Genomic DNA, 20045 nt, shown 5'->3' with positions numbered 1-20045 from the left:
ACCGGACATTTTTTTTGGCGGAGCTGTGGGGCTTCAAAGTTTTCTAAAATAGCCGAAAATGGAAAATTGCAGTTGCAAATTGCTCTGGTTGTACGAATGTACGTGGATGTAGAATTTTGAGCTATTTTTCAAACTGTAGTATTTTGAGAGAGCAATCGACGAATGATGTCAAAATCAGTGTTGCTACTTTAAAAACCCTGAAAATTCGATTAAAAAACTTATACATAATTTAAGTAAGTATCACCATGATGTCCACGAGTTGAAATTCTGAACAAAATTCTCATTGTCAGTTTTAGTCCAAAAAATTGAACGGGAATTTTTTTTTCACTTTCGAGAAAAAAATTACAAGCTTGGCACTTATAGCAAAAATACCATCATAGAAATAACCTAAAAAATGAAAAACTTTGCATTCTTGAGATATTTTGCAGTGATTTTGCAAGTGAAACATACCTATTGGACGAATTTTGTTGTCGTTTTAAACATGAAAAAAGAACATAATTTTTATTTGTTGAAAACGGCGGCAAAATTTTTTCAATATGTTTCATTCTTGAAATTATAGCACGAAAAATGGTATTTCTCGTCGATTCGTTGACAAATGGGGGGGGGGGGGGATTTTCCACACGCTCTACATGTGAAAAAAATCACTCTCCCTTCCCCACAATTTCTCAACGAATTGACGAGAAATACCATTTTTCGTGCTCTAATTTCGGTGAAACACATTGAAAAAAGTTTGCCGCCGTTTTAGGCAAATAAAAATGATGTTTTTTTTTTCATTTGCTTAAAACAACGACAAAATTTCGACGCCGTTTTAAACAAAAGCAAATTTTATCCAAAGCAAACATTTGTCAGGAATAATTGTAATTTTATCACTTCAGAATACTGGTCTCGGTGCCAATGCGCAACTCATATTCATGAGCAATGATAGTGGATCGAACCTTCTTGAGACAGGTGCAGCTGAAACAACTGTACTAACTGTCCAGCAAGTTGCAGCCAATGGTCAAATGCAAGTGAGAATGGAACTGAGGCGACAGTGACAATAATGATTATTTTGGATTTTACAAACCTTCGAAATGAACTCATGGCTGAAAACGTCGTTGAAAATGGTGCAAATAACCTGACTGAGTGACTGAAGTTTGAAGCTGTCCAATTCCAAATTGATGATAATGATTGTCATAATTTTGTGGTCGTTCAGCAGTACGTTTTAAGAGGAACGAGTGCATTTTTTCGTTTTTTTACTTTATTTATTTATTTATTTCATTGTTGCATTATTTTCAAGTTGTTTCTTTTTATTCCTCACGTTGACTATCACTATTTTTATGTTACCTTACGTATGGTGCACTCTATTCTATTCATTATTTCATTATCAATACTAGTAGCCTTTCCTCTACTTATTTTTTTAAATTATTTTATTTACACAAAGATAATATTTTCTCTGCTCGTATGCAAATTACATATAAAAGTTATTTGCATACAGAAGATCCCTTTATAAGATTTAATAAGATTTAAATACTCCTTAACGAAAAAGGAATTCAACAATAAGGGCGATTGATTTAATCGCTTCAATACGAACCCTTTTCGTACTCTATTTATTTTCGAATAAAAACAATAACAAAAACTTTTGAATCTTCAAGATAACAAACCTAGCAGCCGAATATTATCGAGATCGCGAACTTTAAATATAACAAAAACATAGCCAAATATAATTAATAACCGCGAATCCGCGACACTCCCGACGAAAAAAAAAAAAAAAAAACGAATTTTTAAATTTAAAATAATAAGTATAAACGAGAAAAATTACGATGTTTCCAAGGGATACAATTTGTTAATGGGACGGGTAAGTTTAGAATTTTTAGTTTCAACGATTGCTGATCTAACATTACTGTCTGAGCTAACATTAACATTAATTACTTTACCAACTTTCCACTCTCCTCTAGGACAAAATTTTTTATCACCTTCAATTAATACGATATCTCCTACTTTAGGAACTAAGTCTACTACATTTTTCTTTTGTTTTATACTAATATTACGTTCACGAAGACTAGTTAAATATTGAAATTTCCAAACGTTCCAAAATTGATTAATAATATCGTTAGATCTTTTCCATAAATTTACGATTACATCACGTTTAATATTTTTAACATTATCAATATCCGGAATAAAATCGAATTTGGTATTCATCAAATCATTAGGTGTTAATACATTACTATCATTTTCACCTACGTAAACAATAGGACGCGAATTAATAACAGAAGTTACTTCATACAACACGGTTCTCAATTGATTTTCTATTATTATACAATTAAAAATTGTTTTCTTTAGCGACATTTTCACTATACCGATTAATCTTTCGTAAAAACCGCCATGCCACGGGGCATATTCAGGCAACAGTTTCCATTCTATCAAATTATTTTTACAAAAATCTATTACATCATTATCAGAAATTATTTGTTGCCAAAGATTTTCAAAAGCTGATTTGGTTATTTTAAATTGTGGCGTGTTGTCACTTATTACGAATTTTGGAATTGTGCGTAATGCTATAAAATTACGAAAAGCGAGTAGGAATTCTTGAGTGGTCATATTCTCTAAAAGTTCTAAGTGAATCGCACGCGTAATCATACAAACAAAAATACTAACAAATACTTTTTTCTGGACTGAGTTATCACTGACGTATAAAGGACCAAATGTGTCGATACCACAACAGGAAAACGGACTGCTTTGATTTACACGAAATTCAGGTAACGGAGGAATTGCAGGATATTTATATGGACCACCATCGTAGTATTTGCAGTTAGCACATTTTTTTAGAACGTAGTACACCGTCGATCTGCCTTTTGGAATCCAGAAATTTTTTCTCAATTCAGAGAGAGTATGCGAAACGCCAACATGATAGTTATCGATATGAATTTTTTCAATTAATAAGTGAGTGAAGTATTCTTTCTCAGGTAGAAGTATTGGAAACTTTGCATTATCGTCGAGACATGATTCAACCAGGCGTCCATGACAACGTATAATATTTTGAGAATCACGTTTTAAACCAAGCGGATTAGGTTGCGAAATATCAGGATAATTTTTGTTTTGGATATACATAATCCACTGGTTGAAAGCTTCTTCGGTTTTCTGAACAATATTATTCGGATTGACATTTTTCATGTAGCTTAACGTTGCATCAAGTAGATAGTTGAGGGTTTTAAATTGAGTACAATCGATTTTAAAAGGAGGCTGAATTACAGCTGTATTATTGGAGATAAGTACTGGTTCTGGTTCAGGTTCAGGTTCGGATTCAAATTGTAAATTCATTGCCTTTGGCCAAGCAACTTCCATCTCTTTCAACCATGTGGGGCCTTCCCACCAGAACGAATTCAAATCTTGCACTTCTGCACCGCGACTGGCTATATCAGCAGGATTTTCAGCAGATGGAACGTAGCGATAATTGAACGATTTATCAATTTTCTTCACAATTCTTTCTACAAATTTGGGCAAAACTTTTTTCGAACATAACCATGATAATACACATTTGGAATCGGACCATACATAAATATTTTTGATATTAACATCAGAAAATTCATTCTTAACGAAATTCACGATTTGACTACCGATATATATAGCTAACAATTCTAACTTTGGAATAGTTAAATTATTGCGAGGAGCGAGACGAGATTTAGCAAAAACGAGACGAGTTAAATTATTTTTCTTAACGTAAACAGTTGCAGCATAAGCTTTTTGAGACGCGTCAACGAAACAATGTAAATCAAAATCATTACAAGCATTAGTGCCACCAAATACGTACCGATCTATTTCTACATATTCTTTCCACGACTTTTGATCTTTCTCATCTAAAACATCATCCCAATCTAAGTTTTTGCCCCATAAATATCGAATAAATAATTTAGCTGGTAAAACAACAGGACACAAAAAACCTAACGGATCAAAAATCGAGGATACCTTTTTTACAACTTCACGTTTTGTAATAATAATAGTCGAATTAGTGAGTTTATGATTAATCACAAAAGTATCATTTTTAACATTCCATTTTAACCCTAAAATACTAATTTCAGATACATCTAAACGATCTTCTGGTTTTAAAACATTTTTAAGTTCATTACAATTCGTAACCCAATTACGTAAATTCATCGAAGCATCATTAAAACAAGATTTTGAAAAATTATAAAGATCAATAGCTTCATCTACCGAATTGACACTCAAGATAAGATTATCCACATAAAAACTTCTTAGTAATAGCGGAACGAACTTCGAATCATATTGATTTAAATGAAAAATTATTGTTAAAGTTAACAAAAACGGACTAGCAATAACACCGAACGGAATTTTAGTAAAGCGAAATATAATCAAATTATCGAAGTTTAGCGGTTTATTAAAATCTTTTATCCAAATAAATCTAACAAAATCGCGATCACGTAATTTCAAACCGATTTGCAAAAATGCTTTTTCAATATCAGAAGTTAATACAAAACATCTCAACATTAAGCGCAAAATCAAACCGCATAACGTTTCCAAAAGAACACGACCACGAAAAATACAATCGTTTAAGCTTTTATCAATTTTTCGAGATTTTGCAGAACCGTCATAAACAACTCGTAAACTGGTACTTTTACCTGGTGTCAGAACTTCGTGATGCGGAAGATAATGAACTAAATCTTCTTTATCGTTGATAGATTCGTTGACTCGTTCGATAATACCTTGAGACTCTTGGTATTTGATCACTTTGTCATATTCGTCGAATAATTCTTTGTTCTTTTCGAATTTTCTCATCTGAGATTTCAAACGACCGTAGGCGAGCCCTTTGTTCGATTTTAAATCAGGAGGGTACTCTTTCCAGGGCCAAGCTACTTCATAACGATTATCTATCAATTCTATATTATCATAAAAACTTTTTACCGCAAGTTCATCGCCAATATCCTCCACTGAGGTTGAATCATCTATCCCAATCGCATCTAATTTCCATAGGTTTTCTACCATTTCAATCTCGGAGAAGAAAACTGGAGTTTCGTGGTTTTTATCGATTCGACCAACAACCAGCCATCCAAATTTCGAATTGATTAACGAAGTTGAATCATCAATAATTACTTTTTCCATGACCATAAAATCGAACATGTAGTCATTTCCAATCAGGAGTTCAGGTACAAGATTTTTATCAACTTCAGCGAGCTTGAATTTCTTGAATCTGGAATCTAACTTAATATCGTGGTGATTTATTCGATTAATAATTTTAGGTATCGTATTTGCAGTGATTTTTATTTTTTCACCATCATTTGTAAAAATATCTAAACTAACGACCTTGGTTGAAATTTCTCGAGGAGCTTCGGAACAAATCGTAGAAATTCTAATCGTTTCATAATGAAGAGGCTTCAATTTTAATTTATCGGCCAACCTCGTAGTAATGTACGATCTTCTTGAACCGCTATCCAGAATTGAGGTAACTTTCTGAACACGACTTTCATTACCAATGTTGATTGTGGCTGCTAACAGGTTACCTTCTTGATCTTTCATTAGTAAAGATTCAGTTGGTTCAGGATTACTAACTTCTTTTGAAAATAATTTAATACATAAACTACGATGATGACTACGACGTTTCTTACAATGTACACATGGTTTGTTTACCGTACAGTCTTTAGCGAGATGACCAGGATTCAAACAAATGATGCAACGACCATTCAATTTCTTTCTTCGGTCTTCCAATGTCGTTATTTTGCTGCATTCATCGGAATAATGTGACGTTTCACCGCAATAGATACATTTTTTACTCGGTTTTCTATCACCAGTTATCAAGCTCTCTGTAGTACCTTTGAAAAAATCTTTTTTATTAGGATTATTATCGGATGACTCACTCCAATTCGTACCACAATATTGCTCTTGTTTCCATATCAATTCGCCAACTTTCTGCCTCAATTCGGATAAATCGTTACTTGCAACATCCAAATCGGCTTTCATAATTATATCAAATGGAAACTTCTTCATAATCATCGAGTACAGTATGGTGTTGTTTTGAATATTTTCACCTACACCTTCTAAAGCATGTAAATTCGATTCAATATTATCGTAAGTATTTCGCAAATTTTTAGTCCATTTGTTACTTTTTGGAATTTTCGTTAAATTATCGTATAATAAATCAATTAATTTCTTTTTATTACCAAACTTCTTTTTTACCATTTCGTATGCGATTGGATAGTTTGCAGCAGTGGTACCCATACCTTTCAACAATAATTCAGCTTCGCCTACCAGGTTATTTCTCAAGTACGTAAATTTATCAGTTGCTTCTAAATCAGTATTATGTACAGCTGAGTTGAACGAAGACCAAAACGATTCGAATTCAAGTAGATTACCACCATATTTCTTCAACTCCAACTTTGGTAACTTAATCGTAGCTTTTGAAGAAGAACAACAACTACCGCTACCACCAGATTCAGTTGTACACTGTCTTTTAAAACCTGGAACAGCACTGCTATTAGAGAATTTTTCGATACTGCTTTCTAATTTACCTTTAATGGCGATGTAGTCATCTTCGAATTTTTCTATGAAAGGGTCCAGATCCGGAACTTCGAAGTTGTCGAATTCGTCAAGTAAAGCAAGATAATTTTTATATATATCTTCGACCATTGTCAATTTCACTTTAACTTCGTTAAAATCTGCCGTTGCCAGCTTCTCACTTACGTATGACATACTTCTAGTCAGTGAAGAACGAAGTCTGGACTTTCGGGTGGATAACGCTTTTAGCTTTTCGGCATTTTCGCTGGTTTCCGGCATTTTTGGAATTTACCAACGAATTCGGAGGACGAAACGAACGATTATTTAGGATCAGCCTGCTACCATAACGAAAAAGGAATTCAACAATAAGGGCGATTGATTTAATCGCTTCAATACGAACCCTTTTCGTACTCTATTTATTTTCGAATAAAAACAATAACAAAAACTTTTGAATCTTCAAGATAACAAACCTAGCAGCCGAATATTATCGAGATCGCGAACTTTAAATATAACAAAAACATAGCCAAATATAATTAATAACCGCGAATCCGCGACACTCCTTCTGTCTGTACCACAATAATTATCAAATTCCAAATTATTTAATACTTTCTTCTCATTTTTTTTCTCTATATTGAAATTTTCCTTTTATGAATAAGGTTCACTCTTGCTGCACCTTATTTTTAACCATTGGTTAAGCCTAAGCTGCTTTAAGTGTGATCATTCAAGAAATAGTAAAATTATAAATTAATAATTTTATGATTTCATATATTTCCTTTCTTTATTAAATGGGTACAGACACAGTCACGTAGGCCTTCCAGTCAAGGGTTGATGATAGCTGGAAAGCCTACTCTAAACTTTTTATACTTTTTATCCATAAGTTCACCTTTTCCAAATATTGGAGTAGGTATAAGTTTTTATTTTATTAGCCTACTAATAAATTTATTGAAACTGCGTGGGCTGATGTTTTTTCAACTGTAAAAAATTATGTGTTATGTACGTACAATTTACGCACTTACGCACGTCTATATTAAGTATATGGTAGGTATGTAGGTACATACACTTTTGACCACCCGCGTGGTGGTAGTATTAGTAGGTTACTATGTTTAAGGGTTTCTTTGCCAAATCTCGCCTTACACCCCTCTCTCATCGATCACTGCCTTTTAAACCCTTTTTAAAAGATATTTCTAATTTATTACACCTTTTGGTGACCAGCTATTATTTAAATTTATTGTCTTATTCCATTAAAATAAAAGCTGGCCACCAAATGTAATATTGTTGTAAAAATTAAGTAGGTACTTTAATATTTATTCAAAATCAATGCCTAAAACTGTCAATTTTTCACATCGACTGACTAGCACCCATTTTTTTTGCTATTTTTTTACCCTTTTTGATATAGGTAAATACTCCTGAAATCTCAAAAGTCTTGTCCAGTGTTTTGCCAGTCGTCTAAGAGTAAATCCGTCTCGTTAAATACGCGAATTTTAATCTTGTTCATATTGTTGCTTTCAAGTTCGATCCGAATCTCCGAGTAAAATTTTAAAGTTTCGGTTATTTTCTAAGTTCACCTAAGTTCGGTTTCAAGGAATTTTTATAAGAACAATTTCAATTTAAATTTCGCGAAGTGCTCAGCAATTCTAGAAGTTCCGTTCGTCTATTTTATTAATTTTGTATCCAACTATTTTATTTGTTCAATTTTAAATATGAATCCAGTTCTACTGTAAGTGTATTTAAATAATTTTATGCATGTTGTAATTTTATCATTATTCGATAACAATTTATGATTTTCAAATTTGCATTTGCCTAATTAAAATTTTTCCTAAATTTAATTGAGTTTTATTCGATCGAAGGAACATAACATATGAAAAATGCTCATTTTGTTCAAAATAGCTGACTTCCCTACATTTTCCCCTCCAGAATCGCCACTGTAATCTAGTAAAAAAGGAGCTTGACAACGAGTAAGATGGCGACCAGTTTCACTTAATTGTAATTATATTATGCAGAGCCTTAAATTCACAGTCTTTGATCCCCCCCCCCCCCCCAATCAATCTCGTCGACATAGTCCGAATCAATGTTTCAGTCGAGAAGAGTTTTCGAAACACCCAGTATTAATGAAGAAAGAGAGACGCGGTGCATCTTTCTCGACACTAGTTCCGCGGTTATTTATGCCCGCTATTCTAAAGTCGTAAAGAATAAAAAAGACCGTAGTCTTATAATATGCTCTACCGCCGCGCATCTTCCTCTCGCTTATGACGCCTAATAACGCACTGCATAAAAGTACGAGTACTTGAAAGTAATGATGAGACACAGGACTATACTCGTACAAAAAAATACGTTTTTATTCGTCGTACTCCTCTTCCCCTCCCCTCACAACATACTCCATTTTTTCTGCTGTACAGATTTTTTTATCACCGGATGCGAATAGTTTTGCAGAGTAAGTATTATACTCGTTAATTTTCTCGCTGTCGTTTGCACCTTGGAACCCCCCCCCCCCTCTATGACCAGAACCTTATGGAAAAGAGAAGTACATTTTTCAGAAGATTTTAAGTTTCATGCCAACATAAGACTCGCAGGAGCCGATTGCGACTGTATAATATAAGGGAACTTTTACAACTCGTCAACTTCAATTGAGATGAAATTGGGCTCTTTGAAAGAGAGCTTATTCAAATTTTATCCCGCTGCCCCAAAATTGAGTTTCTTTGTTGGCTACTGGGCAAAACATCTCAAGAAAAAACTTTCTATCACATTCTGGACCACATTTGGAATTAATTAATCGCTAAGGTAGATAATATATGTTACGTACAGTTTGGCCTACTAATTGCTCGCTAGCCTCTTATATTTCTATCATGTACTGTCCCGTCCCTCGTGAGCAGGGTTTTCGACCAACCGGAAACATAATATCCTTGTTAAAACATACCGACCTGGGTATATGTCTGACTTCGCCTCTTATTTCTTCTTTTGGGTCGACCTAAGCGTTAATGCAGCAACCGATTCCTTTTTCTTCTATACAAGGCTGTGTGTGGTTTAGAATTTTGGAGAGAAAAAAACCCACCTGTAAGTGTGGTGGTCTTCGTCATGCCTTCGGATGGAATTGAAACGCAACTAGAACCTTTTGAATTCAATCACTGAACCCTATCGTTACAAAAAACAGAACTCGGATATGAGGGAGAAAAATGTACAAATTCATATAAGGATGCTGCTAATGATGCAACACCTTACTCGATTATGCATCAAACATGGGAATAAAAAAGCCAAAAGAGGAATTTGATTTAAAAAATTTTTTACTAAAATTTCCACGTCATTTTAAAAATTTACAAATTTTTAATTTTCAAAAAAATTGAATTTTCAATTTTCAATTTTCAATTTTTCGGAATTATTAGGTATTATTTTTATTCAAATTCTGATCGACTTGCTTGGTATGCTGTTATGTAGGTACTGTTAAGTTCCCCGCAACTACCTTATGAAGTTGCACAGTATTTTCGTACGTAGGTATCTCCTACATAATTGCACTTTGCATTTTTATTACAGTACACAAATGGCTATGGCTAACAATAGCTATATCATTCTGTCCAATCTCTTGAATAACGACTATTTTCCGACTATTTCCTATACATTTGAAGCATGTGTTTCCAAAACGCACCAAGTCCATTTTCAAAGATTCTGAGGTTGCAAGGCCATCTACATAGCATAAAGTTGCGGCCCAAAAAATCAGCCAATTTGGGTCATTTCTATATTTCCAAATTGTACTAAGTACCATGAATTTCTTATCAATATTTTTTTGGACATAGTGCGTTTTGGAAACACATGCAGAGATAATTTTAAGAATTTTTTGGAGCTACACAAACACAACCAGGATAATTTTCAGTATCAAGATTCCCCCTTTATTTTCCCAACTCTCCCTGATTTTCTCCCCCCCACCCCCACCACCAACAACCAGACAAAGTTTGTCGAAAACTATCTATTCTGTTTTTCTGATTTCAACATTTTTCAGTTTTCAATATATATTTCCTTTTTAATTAAAATGGGTACAGATAGTCACGTAGGCCTTCCAGCCAAGGGTTGAGGATAGCTGGAAAACCTACGCTGAGATGAGTCTTACTATATTCTTCGAACTGCTAACATCTCCAAGTTGCTTTTAATAATTCAAGTTTTCCAAGTTGCTGTTTACTAATTCAAATTTTCCAAGTCATATTTTTGTAAGTAATCATTTTTGTCCTAAATTGGTGTTTTCAATTCATTCAATAATTTGTAATTCATATATACCTATTTTATATTTTTATTTCATAAATTTTATATTAACATCTGAGTAAGTGTTTATAAATATATTGCTAATAAATATTTAAACTGCCAATTAATAATATTAATCATTTAAAATTGAATGAGCTTGACATACCTACTAATTTTTTGAGTCATTTTCATTTTTCACCACTTCTGATGAATTTTTCTAATTCTTTTAATAATTTTTCATATTAAATAAATTTGTGGATTTTATTTATTCAATTTTCTAACTTCGACTCACTCAAGTTCGGCGACTTCAATTTTCATTATTATTGTTATATGCATATCCTCCTCCTCCTCCTCACCTCGCCTTTATATTACCTCGTCTCGCCTACATTAAATGATATGCATTTCATGATATGCATCCTATATTGAATTTATGCATTTTATTATATTTACCCTATAGATATACCTATATTTATGCATTTTATTATATTTACCCTATAAATATACCTATTTTTCAATGGTTATGTTATATTTCCTTTCCTATCTATATTTAACGTAATTTCAATTTCTTCTAGTCTTTTCCACCATACGATCAATACAAAACTAATTACTTCTAATTTTTTTCCTTCTCTCTCTCTCTTTTTTTGGTTTCCCTTAATAATTTTATAGACAATTTATGTTTTGCTTGGTGCCTCCATTGTTATATGCATCCTCCTCCTCCTCCTCATCCTCGCCTCGCCTTTACCTATTATTTTATGATATGCATCTTTGTTATATGCATCTTACATCTTATATCTTATATTGAATTTATGCATATCTACCATATTTGAATTTATGCATTTTATTATCCCTATAGATATACCTATTTTTTAATACCTATTTTCAGGGTTGGCAAGTAGACTATATAGTCTACTTTACACACGTTGTCTACGTGTAAACAACGTTATTGTAGACAACGATAGTTTACATGTAGACATTGTAGACTATGTAAACTATGTAAACTACAAAGTAAAACTGTTTTCTGTTTTAGAATTAAAGCCTTTTTAGAGTTTTTGCGCGGAGCGCGAAAAAACTCTATTGTAACCACTTTTTCATAGTCGTCAACGTCGTCATCGTCGTCGTCGTCAACGTCGTCGTCGTCGTCGTAGCATTTTAATTATTAAAATGCTAAGCAATATGCACAAATAATTGACGGAGAAGAAAAAAATGTTGATGAATCGAAAAAAATGGAAACGTAAAAATTTTAAAGTTTAAAGCGTATTGATGTCTATAGTTAGTGTTTTGTTTTGTGAATTTCCGATTAAATCCATTTAAATAAATTTGAAAACAGCAAAAACTCTCTTGTAATCAGCGTTTAGCTGATGGCTTGTTTACATGGATTTTGGCAGAAGATTTTAAAAATTTGTGGTTAAAATCCAAACGATGTTCAAAAAAGAGATTCAAAAAACTTTCAAAAACTAAATTTTTGAGAATCCGAGTTAAAAAAACATACCTACTTGGCAAAAAAGCAATATTTTTCAGGTTTTGATCATTTTTGGCAGAAAAACGACTTCTGGGTAGGTAATTCTTGAAAAAATGTGAAAATCTTCGGCAATTTTGTCGAGCTGAAAAGAGAGAATACGAATCTCTCACAAAGGAAAAGCATTTCCCTAATTTTTCTAGTAGTAAAAACGAGATTTTTGCATTTCTTGGGTAAAAAAAATGAAACTTTTGAACAATTTGTAAAAAAAAAGTAATGGCTTTTTCAAGTTTTTGCAAAAAATGAAAATTTTCAGCAATTTGGCTGAAAAACAAGAATTTTCTTCAATTTTTGAAAAAAAAACGAGCAAGTAGGTACTTTATTTTTGACAACGTTTGGAAAGAAAAAAAAACTTGAGAAAAGCAAAACTGACAATTTTAGCAGAAGTAGACATTGTCAATTATTGGTAAGAAAATTATACCTTTTCACAATCTTTGTCGAAAATGCAAGATTTTTTTTCTTCAGTTTTTCATTTAAAAAGTGAGGGTAATTTTTTGAAAAAAAAAACGACAAATTTTTAGCAAGAAGGGAGATTATTTGGGAATACACAACTTCGAAGTTGACATACATTACACGTAGTCTACAGGAAGTCTACTTTACATGAAGTTTACATAGATTACACGACAAACGTAGACTATGTAGACAAAGATAGTCTACACGTAGAGAACCAACCCTGCCTATTTTCCAATGCTTAGTTCTATTTCCTTTCCTTACGTAATTTCAATTCCTTCTAGTCTTTTCCACGATCAATACAAAACTAATTACTCCTATTTTTTTTCCTCTCTTTTTGGTTTCTCTTAATAATTTCATAGACAATTTATGTCTTGCTTGGTGCCTCCATAAGAGACCAGAAAGTACATAACTTGTCACCTTTTTTCCTTTGAAATTACTCAAAATTGTTATAATTGACAACTTTATGGCCATAGACTTATGGCACCACTCTTTTTCTTATAAAACATAAGAAAAAGGTGGGTAAAATTGTCAATTGATTCAGTCCTGAAAACCATATCCTTCTGTGTCGGTAGTGTTGTGTTAAATTCTGTTAAAATCTTCTTATAAAATACTGTGTCGATTTTTGTACTTTAAAATATCATATTTCTTGGAGTTAAACACTGTTGTTTTTATTCTACATCAATTATTTGTATTGTGTCTCATCGTGTAACTTTTATCTGATTTTCCTGAATTACTGTAAGCGTAAATATTAATAATATATTTTCATTTGTGTGACGCTTAAATATTTTTTCTCTCAATATAATTTATTCACCCTTGCTATCAGAACATAACAGAAGTTTTAAATTTCAAAATTGGAGATAAGGTTCTATTAAAAATTTGTGATACCAAACCAGGCATCGCTCAAAAATCAAGACCTCGAAATAAAGGTCCTTACGAAGTCATATATGTGCATAATAATCACACAGTCTCAATTAGGATAAATCGCCGTGTTGCACTTATCATTCTGATTTATTACAAAAATTTATTTCAGATGATGGTGAGACTGGTCGCGATACTTCTGATAATAATAACGTGCAGTAGTGCAGTAACAATTACACCACTCCTGAATCACTCTAGAATCTACAGTGATAACTTGTATAATAAAGTAAGTAGCTTTCAACATACCTACATGAAATTATATCGAGAGCATAACACAGGCAGTTTTTGTTTCAATATTTTCAATACTCTGAAAAAAAATTTTCAATCACCCCATCTACATTCATTTCAAGAATTTAAACAGGAATTATTTTCTGTAGACCTTACCTTACCATCATAAAAAAATGACTTAAAGGCTAATAATGAGATGCTACCCGCGTCCTAATTAGCATAAGATCCGAACAAGTCGTAAAATTTACAACGTATAGCAGTGCCATAAGAACACTCGTCGCGTCGGTTAATTTTTTTACGATTATTTATTTTATTAGAGTCTAGAAAGAGTTAGTAATGAAGTACCTATTAATGCCACTCCCTTCGACTCTTCTGCTTCTTATTGTTTTGTTTCCAACAAATCAAGCTCGAAAAAAGGTTCATCTTCTCAGTAAAGACAGAGGGGTTTAAGCACCTATGATACATTGTATTAGCCAGCCGCTCCGAAGACTTAGCGGCGAATATTTAACACATACTGGGATTTCAACCACGCCATTTTTTGTTTCCGTCCACGGCTTTATTATTATTTCAGGGAGAAGAGACCTCCCGTCGAGTGTAAGACAAATACCATGATTCCACAGCAGGCAGTTCTTCGATCTGAAAGCCCTAATCGATACATTGTAAGAGCCTATAAATCTCGATGGCATAAAGGAATTTCAAATACATGAGAAGCATCTTCACCGGCAGTTTCTACTTCGAAAGTGAAAGAAACAACTATTGTCAGTTACCTTGCAGGTAGATTACTCGTTGTAATTTCATTTCAGAACTCGAGAGGGGTCGAAATCTCGACAACGATTGGTGCACCAGTTATAAAGTTGAGATTGGTTAGAAATGAAACCGTACCAGGTGAGATTAAACAGGTAGATAGGTTTACCTGGAAACTGGAGAAAATGGCGTATACTACATGGTGAAATGATTCAGGTAATGAAACATAATGGCGGATGTGATATGAAATCTTGGTTTTAATTTTAAACAAGAACGACTCAACGGTTCGAGACTGTTGCAAATTAATTTCCTAGTCGATATTTTACTGTTTTATAAATTTTGGACAATTTTTAAAAGTTCTATTTTTCCAATAAAGTACCTTGCATTAAAAAACGATTTTACACACAGTGAAGAGCATTGTATGTAAGTTCATGGATGACATCTTTAGAAGTTCGTAGGTATTCGGTAATTGAATCACATAATAACATATGGCATTGTAGTATAAGGAATATACGTATAATTCATCTGGTGGAAAAAACAGGTCGTTTGTAAGCTTTATTAATTACTACATTCATCTATAACGAAATCTTGGGTGGTTATGTACGTACATACAAGGGTACTTTTTTGTTGAGAAATATACGCAGCTAATGGCAATATGAAAACAGTAAAAAAAAATTACTCTATGAAATATATATTACCACATTCATTTACCTAGTACCAACGTGGTGTTATGAAATGAACGATGCACTATGAGCAGGAATTCCCCAAAGCACTGTGCATATCCTGTCATTATGAATATTCTCGTTTCAAAATTTATTACCCTTTGTGAATTTGAACAAGTGTGAGATATTTCGATTTTTTTCATTTGTTGGGTTACGTTGGATGAATTGCTTCAGTCAGTTTTCTCGCCTGCTCATCCTTATTCAGCAGAAATACCATATCATATTTTTATTGTTAAGTTGCCAGCAACTACCAACTACGTAAGTTGATTAAGTTGCGTATACATTGCATTTAGTGCAATTTTATTGATTGGTACGTTTGATACAACGTATCATCCCCTTCTTGACTCTTGTTTAAGCATATCTTATCTCCCTGTTAATCTCCCTGTCAATCTACTGTTTTCCTCATACGTTTACATTTTTCCTTTCCATCAAGTTAAATCAAGTCTATTTTATAGGCAATAAAGTACTGTTTTGATTTAACCTTTTCATCTCTCTTCTGCCTTTTTCTTCTCTCCTTTCACCTCTGTCTATTTCTTACCTCTGGTTTTTTCTTCTCTCTTTACCCTTTGGATGTATAATTATGATCCGGGGAAAGAGGAAAGTAATGTCGCCGAAAGTATTGTCCCCGTCTATAATTGGAGAGTGAAGGGAGCCTTCACTCAAGATAACCAGAGAGAATTGTCCGATGACAGTTCATCAGTTGTAAAATAGCCTTTGTCCAAGTTCACTTGTTTTTAAGAAAAGCTCTCCGAGCTTGTAAATACTGATATATGTATAGTGGTGGTGAAACTTAACAACTTAACATCTCTTCCAATTCAACTTAACGAATTTCTCTCAATTTTACTAAATTTTCTAACTTCTTAAATTTTATTTAATTTTCTTATTACATTTACAAGTGCGAATTTATTTCTTATAATTTTTTAATAATTAATATAATTCTATAATATTTCGCGGACTTCGTTTTATGTAATTTTCTCTAACTTTAAATTGGTGCTACTTCGCGAATTTTTTAATTGTGAATTAATTTCAATTGTAATTTTTATCTACAAGGTAATTTAATAATTATAATTAGTAATTCAATAAAGAGCTTAACTCATTCAAGTCATATTTATTTTTGAGAACATAACATTATATCATTTGAAAGATATAAGAAAAAGTTCACCCTATTAGCAGAGATATGTATCCAGCCAATTAACAATAAGCATACCACATTAAGCAGGCAATGAAAAAAATTGAAAAATGATTTTTTTTCATCTCACTTATGCTTAAAAATGGAACACTGGTTAAAAAAAAAAGTCCTATGGAATAAAAATTTATCAATTAAACCAGTAGGTTTTGGAATACGAAACGAATGAAAAATAGCTTCGAAACATGGACAGATGCGGGTTTGAGAACATGCTACGCCTGGCTTATTACTATAGGCAACACTTCTGTCGTTGAATCAAATACGCTAGAGTTTATTCAGGCGTTGAAATGGCACGTGAAAATGATACAAGTCTGGTCATTATCGGAAGTCTACCGTCTAAATTGTTATGTTGCACATGAATGACTAGAAAATGAAAGAAAAAAAAATCAGCATTGATCCGAATCAAAAGTACTGATGAATCCAATCAGAGTAAACTCATCATTGATGAATCAACCACAATAAAGGTAGGTACTGTCAATTCACAGCTAAATTGTTAGTGAGAAAACCTGATGGGATGAGGCAAAATTGAAGTCATCTGCAGCTGTGCCATCGCATATGAAATTGTCAGTCTGAAATTTCTACGAGCCATCGTCAAGTGTAATTTAGCCTCAGTTGTGTGCAACTGCATTTGATAGTAATCTTTTCAACGAAACGTAAGTTGGTTCATAATTTTTTCAACGATTGCTACACATTTTAAACTTGACACGAATCACGCAGGTATTGCAAAACTTTCACCTCTCGCATCACTAATGAAGCTCCTTCGTTAATTTTGCCATAACTTTACATTTCAACCCAATACGATTCGAACAGTAAACTTATCGTTTGCGAAGCTCACTAAATTATGATTTAAAAATAAAATCGAATCAGACCTAATTTTCAATCAATTTCTACCGAAAGTGTGTAGCCTTCAAGGTTAAATATTTATTTCAAATTAACTCGAAATGCTTGCCACCTGCGTACCCCAAAGAAATTTTCTAGTCGATGATTGAGGAGGTATAAAATGAAACCATTACTTGAGGTTGATTTATTCGGTTCACTTCGAAAAAAATTTTCAACTACTGTTTTACACGTAAATGAAATTCACTTTTTAGTTCTATAAGTTCACGACTGAGTGCTTTATTTTGAAAATGTTGACTTATTTCCAGGTTCCTCAATGGTCATCATGAATAAGTTCTTATTGGTTACGCTGCTCATCTGTGCAACCTTCGGTAAATATCAGCCAAACTATACATCATTTTTCGCCAACTAAAGGCAATTAAAAATATATACTCATTCGAATCAACTCGATCGAATATTTTTGCAGTTCACGCAGCGAAGAAAACAACGAAACAGTCTTCAAAATCAGCGAAAGATGAATTTTCAGATGATGACACCCAGAATCAGAATTCAGGTAAAGCAATTACTTTCTTTTCATTAATGCTCAACATCAAACTCGAATAACAATACGTTCAATGCTGTCGACAAATTTTCAGATCAAGATGAATCGTCTGATGAAGACGACAGCAGCACTGACGATGACAAAAGTGACGATGAAGACGATGACGATGATGAGGGAGAAAAAAGCAAAAGTTCGAAATCTAAAGAAAGCAGTTCAAAACAAAAAGGTTCAAAGTCGAAACCAGCCAGTTCGAAATCGAAATCAAAAAGTGAAATTTAAACTCAAATAGCTCTTAATTTTCCAACGATTTTCACCAACTCATACTTCGTCCATGTTTCTGCACAGGTACCTCGCTTCCAGCCCTAACCTGCGTAATATTTTCCAACATCGGCTGCAAAGTCGAATGCATCCTGATTGGAGCCCTATACAACGTCAAAACCGAAGGATCCTGTACCCCAAAAAACACCTGTCATTGCACTAGCGCTCAAGATTCCTCGCTAGACACATTATGGAAACGTAAATTCAACTCCGACAGCGTACTCCGTCAAATAAAAAAAAACTCTTCTCTGGCCAAGCAAGTCCGTCAAAAATTAAAACAACCCTTTCGAACCGAGAAGCAATCCAAACAAGATCTAAAATCTCTTCTTTCTGCTGAGCAATTCAAAAAACTACGAACCAAAGAAGTTAGTTTAGCTTCGCAACTGACCAAATCCAGTGGTAAGCTGGATTACGATAATATCGAATCGTACGTGTTAGGGATCCTAAAATGGATCATGCCAGTGCCCAATAATCGACTTCGGGGATACGATTATCGAAGTAAATTGACGAAAGCTTTGAAGAATGCAAAAAATGCGGATATCCGACAACACTTGATCAACGAGGTTCGTAGATCGAAAAATAAAGATTTAGTTAAAATTGTCGACGAATACGTAAGAAAGAATAAGGAGAAGATCACAGCGGCGGATAAAAAAACAGAGTTTGGGGGTAAAGATAGTGCTGATACGTTGGAAGATTTTGTCAGTTTCACCATAATCGACGAATTCATCAGTTATATTAAAAATGACAAATGGCTTTCTGGCAAAATCGTGATTCCGTTCAAGAAATCGTACTTGAAGAAGTTGTTGATAGATCGAATTTCCCGAATGCCAGTAATTCCACCGATACCCCCGATGGCCCCCATGCCACCGATGCCTCCGATGCCACCGATGCCACCGATGCCGGTAATGCCTCCAATGCCTCTAATGCCTCCAATGCCTCCAATGCTACCGATGCTCCCAATGTTCTAAACTACACAGCGTGTACCTATTTGGTATGTAATTGAAAAAGTAAACCTTAAATTTGTGAAATATTTTTAAATCTTTTATTTAATGAAGTGAGTAAATACAAAGTGTTACTTTTTGATTAGTCAAGCCATTGTATTTTTTTATGTTCCAACCCTTTGAATGTGTTGCTAATTAACGATTTTAATACTGAAATTAATCATGTTTTCAGTAACAGTTCACTGTGTGTAGGTGTCTTGATAAAAAAAAAGAATTTTATCTATTAGGTAACATCTTAAATTTTTGTTTCATGACAAATTTCTAATCTGAAACAATTGGTGATGATTTCAAGAAATTTTAGAACCTCGGTTGATTTTTAGATTTATCAATTTCAAAAAGTCATTCAATAAGACCCTGATCCATTCGATTGAATAATGGTACGATTTTTCAAAACAAGTTACTGTAGAAGTGCCGATTCGAATTTCAAATTAACGTTCCTCCCCAGCGATACACAGGGTGTCTAACAAAATCTGAAAACTAAAAAGAAGGACCTTTTGGAAGGACATTTTTAAAATTAGAAATGCACCTACTGCCCCCCTCATTCATTTTTACAAAATTGCCAAAAAAAAATTATTTTCAAGTTATACTTTGTCACGCCAAAGGGGGAGGGATGGCGATTGGAATACGAGCTAGATTCACTTGTTTCAATGTGAAAAGTAATAAATAATAATCATTCATAAAATCGCGTTCGAAGCCTTAATCGACTGTATTTTCAATTAAAATAGCAAAAAAAAAAAAACGCCGATTCGCGACTTTTCAAATGAAACTGGATCTAATATAATCCTTTAGGTTTAAAAAATAATTTAGATTTAATTAATTTAAATCCCTATTCAATTATTAAAGATATATTAGCTCTAATTATTATTATATGAAT

The 20045-nt window shown here is 33.3% G+C and overlaps 2 protein-coding genes across 2 annotated transcripts; one reads left to right on the top strand and one right to left on the bottom strand.

Annotated features, from left to right (window-relative positions):
* Positions 1–1794: 1794 nt before the first annotated feature.
* On the bottom strand, positions 1795–6762 carry LOC135845159 (uncharacterized). Its single transcript, XM_065363623.1, has 3 exons — positions 5859–6762; positions 4614–5801; positions 1795–3464 (listed from the first exon to the last, which is right to left on the bottom strand). Exons 1-3 carry the CDS (start codon positions 6760–6762, stop codon positions 1795–1797), a joined length of 3762 nt encoding a protein of 1253 aa, XP_065219695.1.
* Positions 6763–17453: 10691 nt separating this feature from the next.
* Positions 17454–19261, top strand: LOC135845691 (arp2/3 complex-activating protein rickA-like). The gene is made up of 5 exons (XM_065364469.1): positions 17454–17543; positions 17620–17682; positions 17778–17864; positions 17947–18120; positions 18198–19261. Exons 2-5 carry the CDS (start codon positions 17628–17630, stop codon positions 19136–19138), a joined length of 1257 nt encoding a protein of 418 aa, XP_065220541.1. The 5' UTR covers positions 17454–17543; positions 17620–17627; the 3' UTR covers positions 19139–19261.
* The last annotated feature ends 784 nt before the right edge of the window (positions 19262–20045 follow it).

Source organism: Planococcus citri, chromosome 4 (genome assembly GCF_950023065.1).
Source record: "Planococcus citri chromosome 4, ihPlaCitr1.1, whole genome shotgun sequence".
Taxonomy (NCBI): Eukaryota; Metazoa; Arthropoda; class Insecta; order Hemiptera; family Pseudococcidae; genus Planococcus; species Planococcus citri.
The sequence above is the reverse complement of the archived record's forward strand: the minus strand, read 5'-3'. Positions and strand labels throughout refer to the sequence as shown.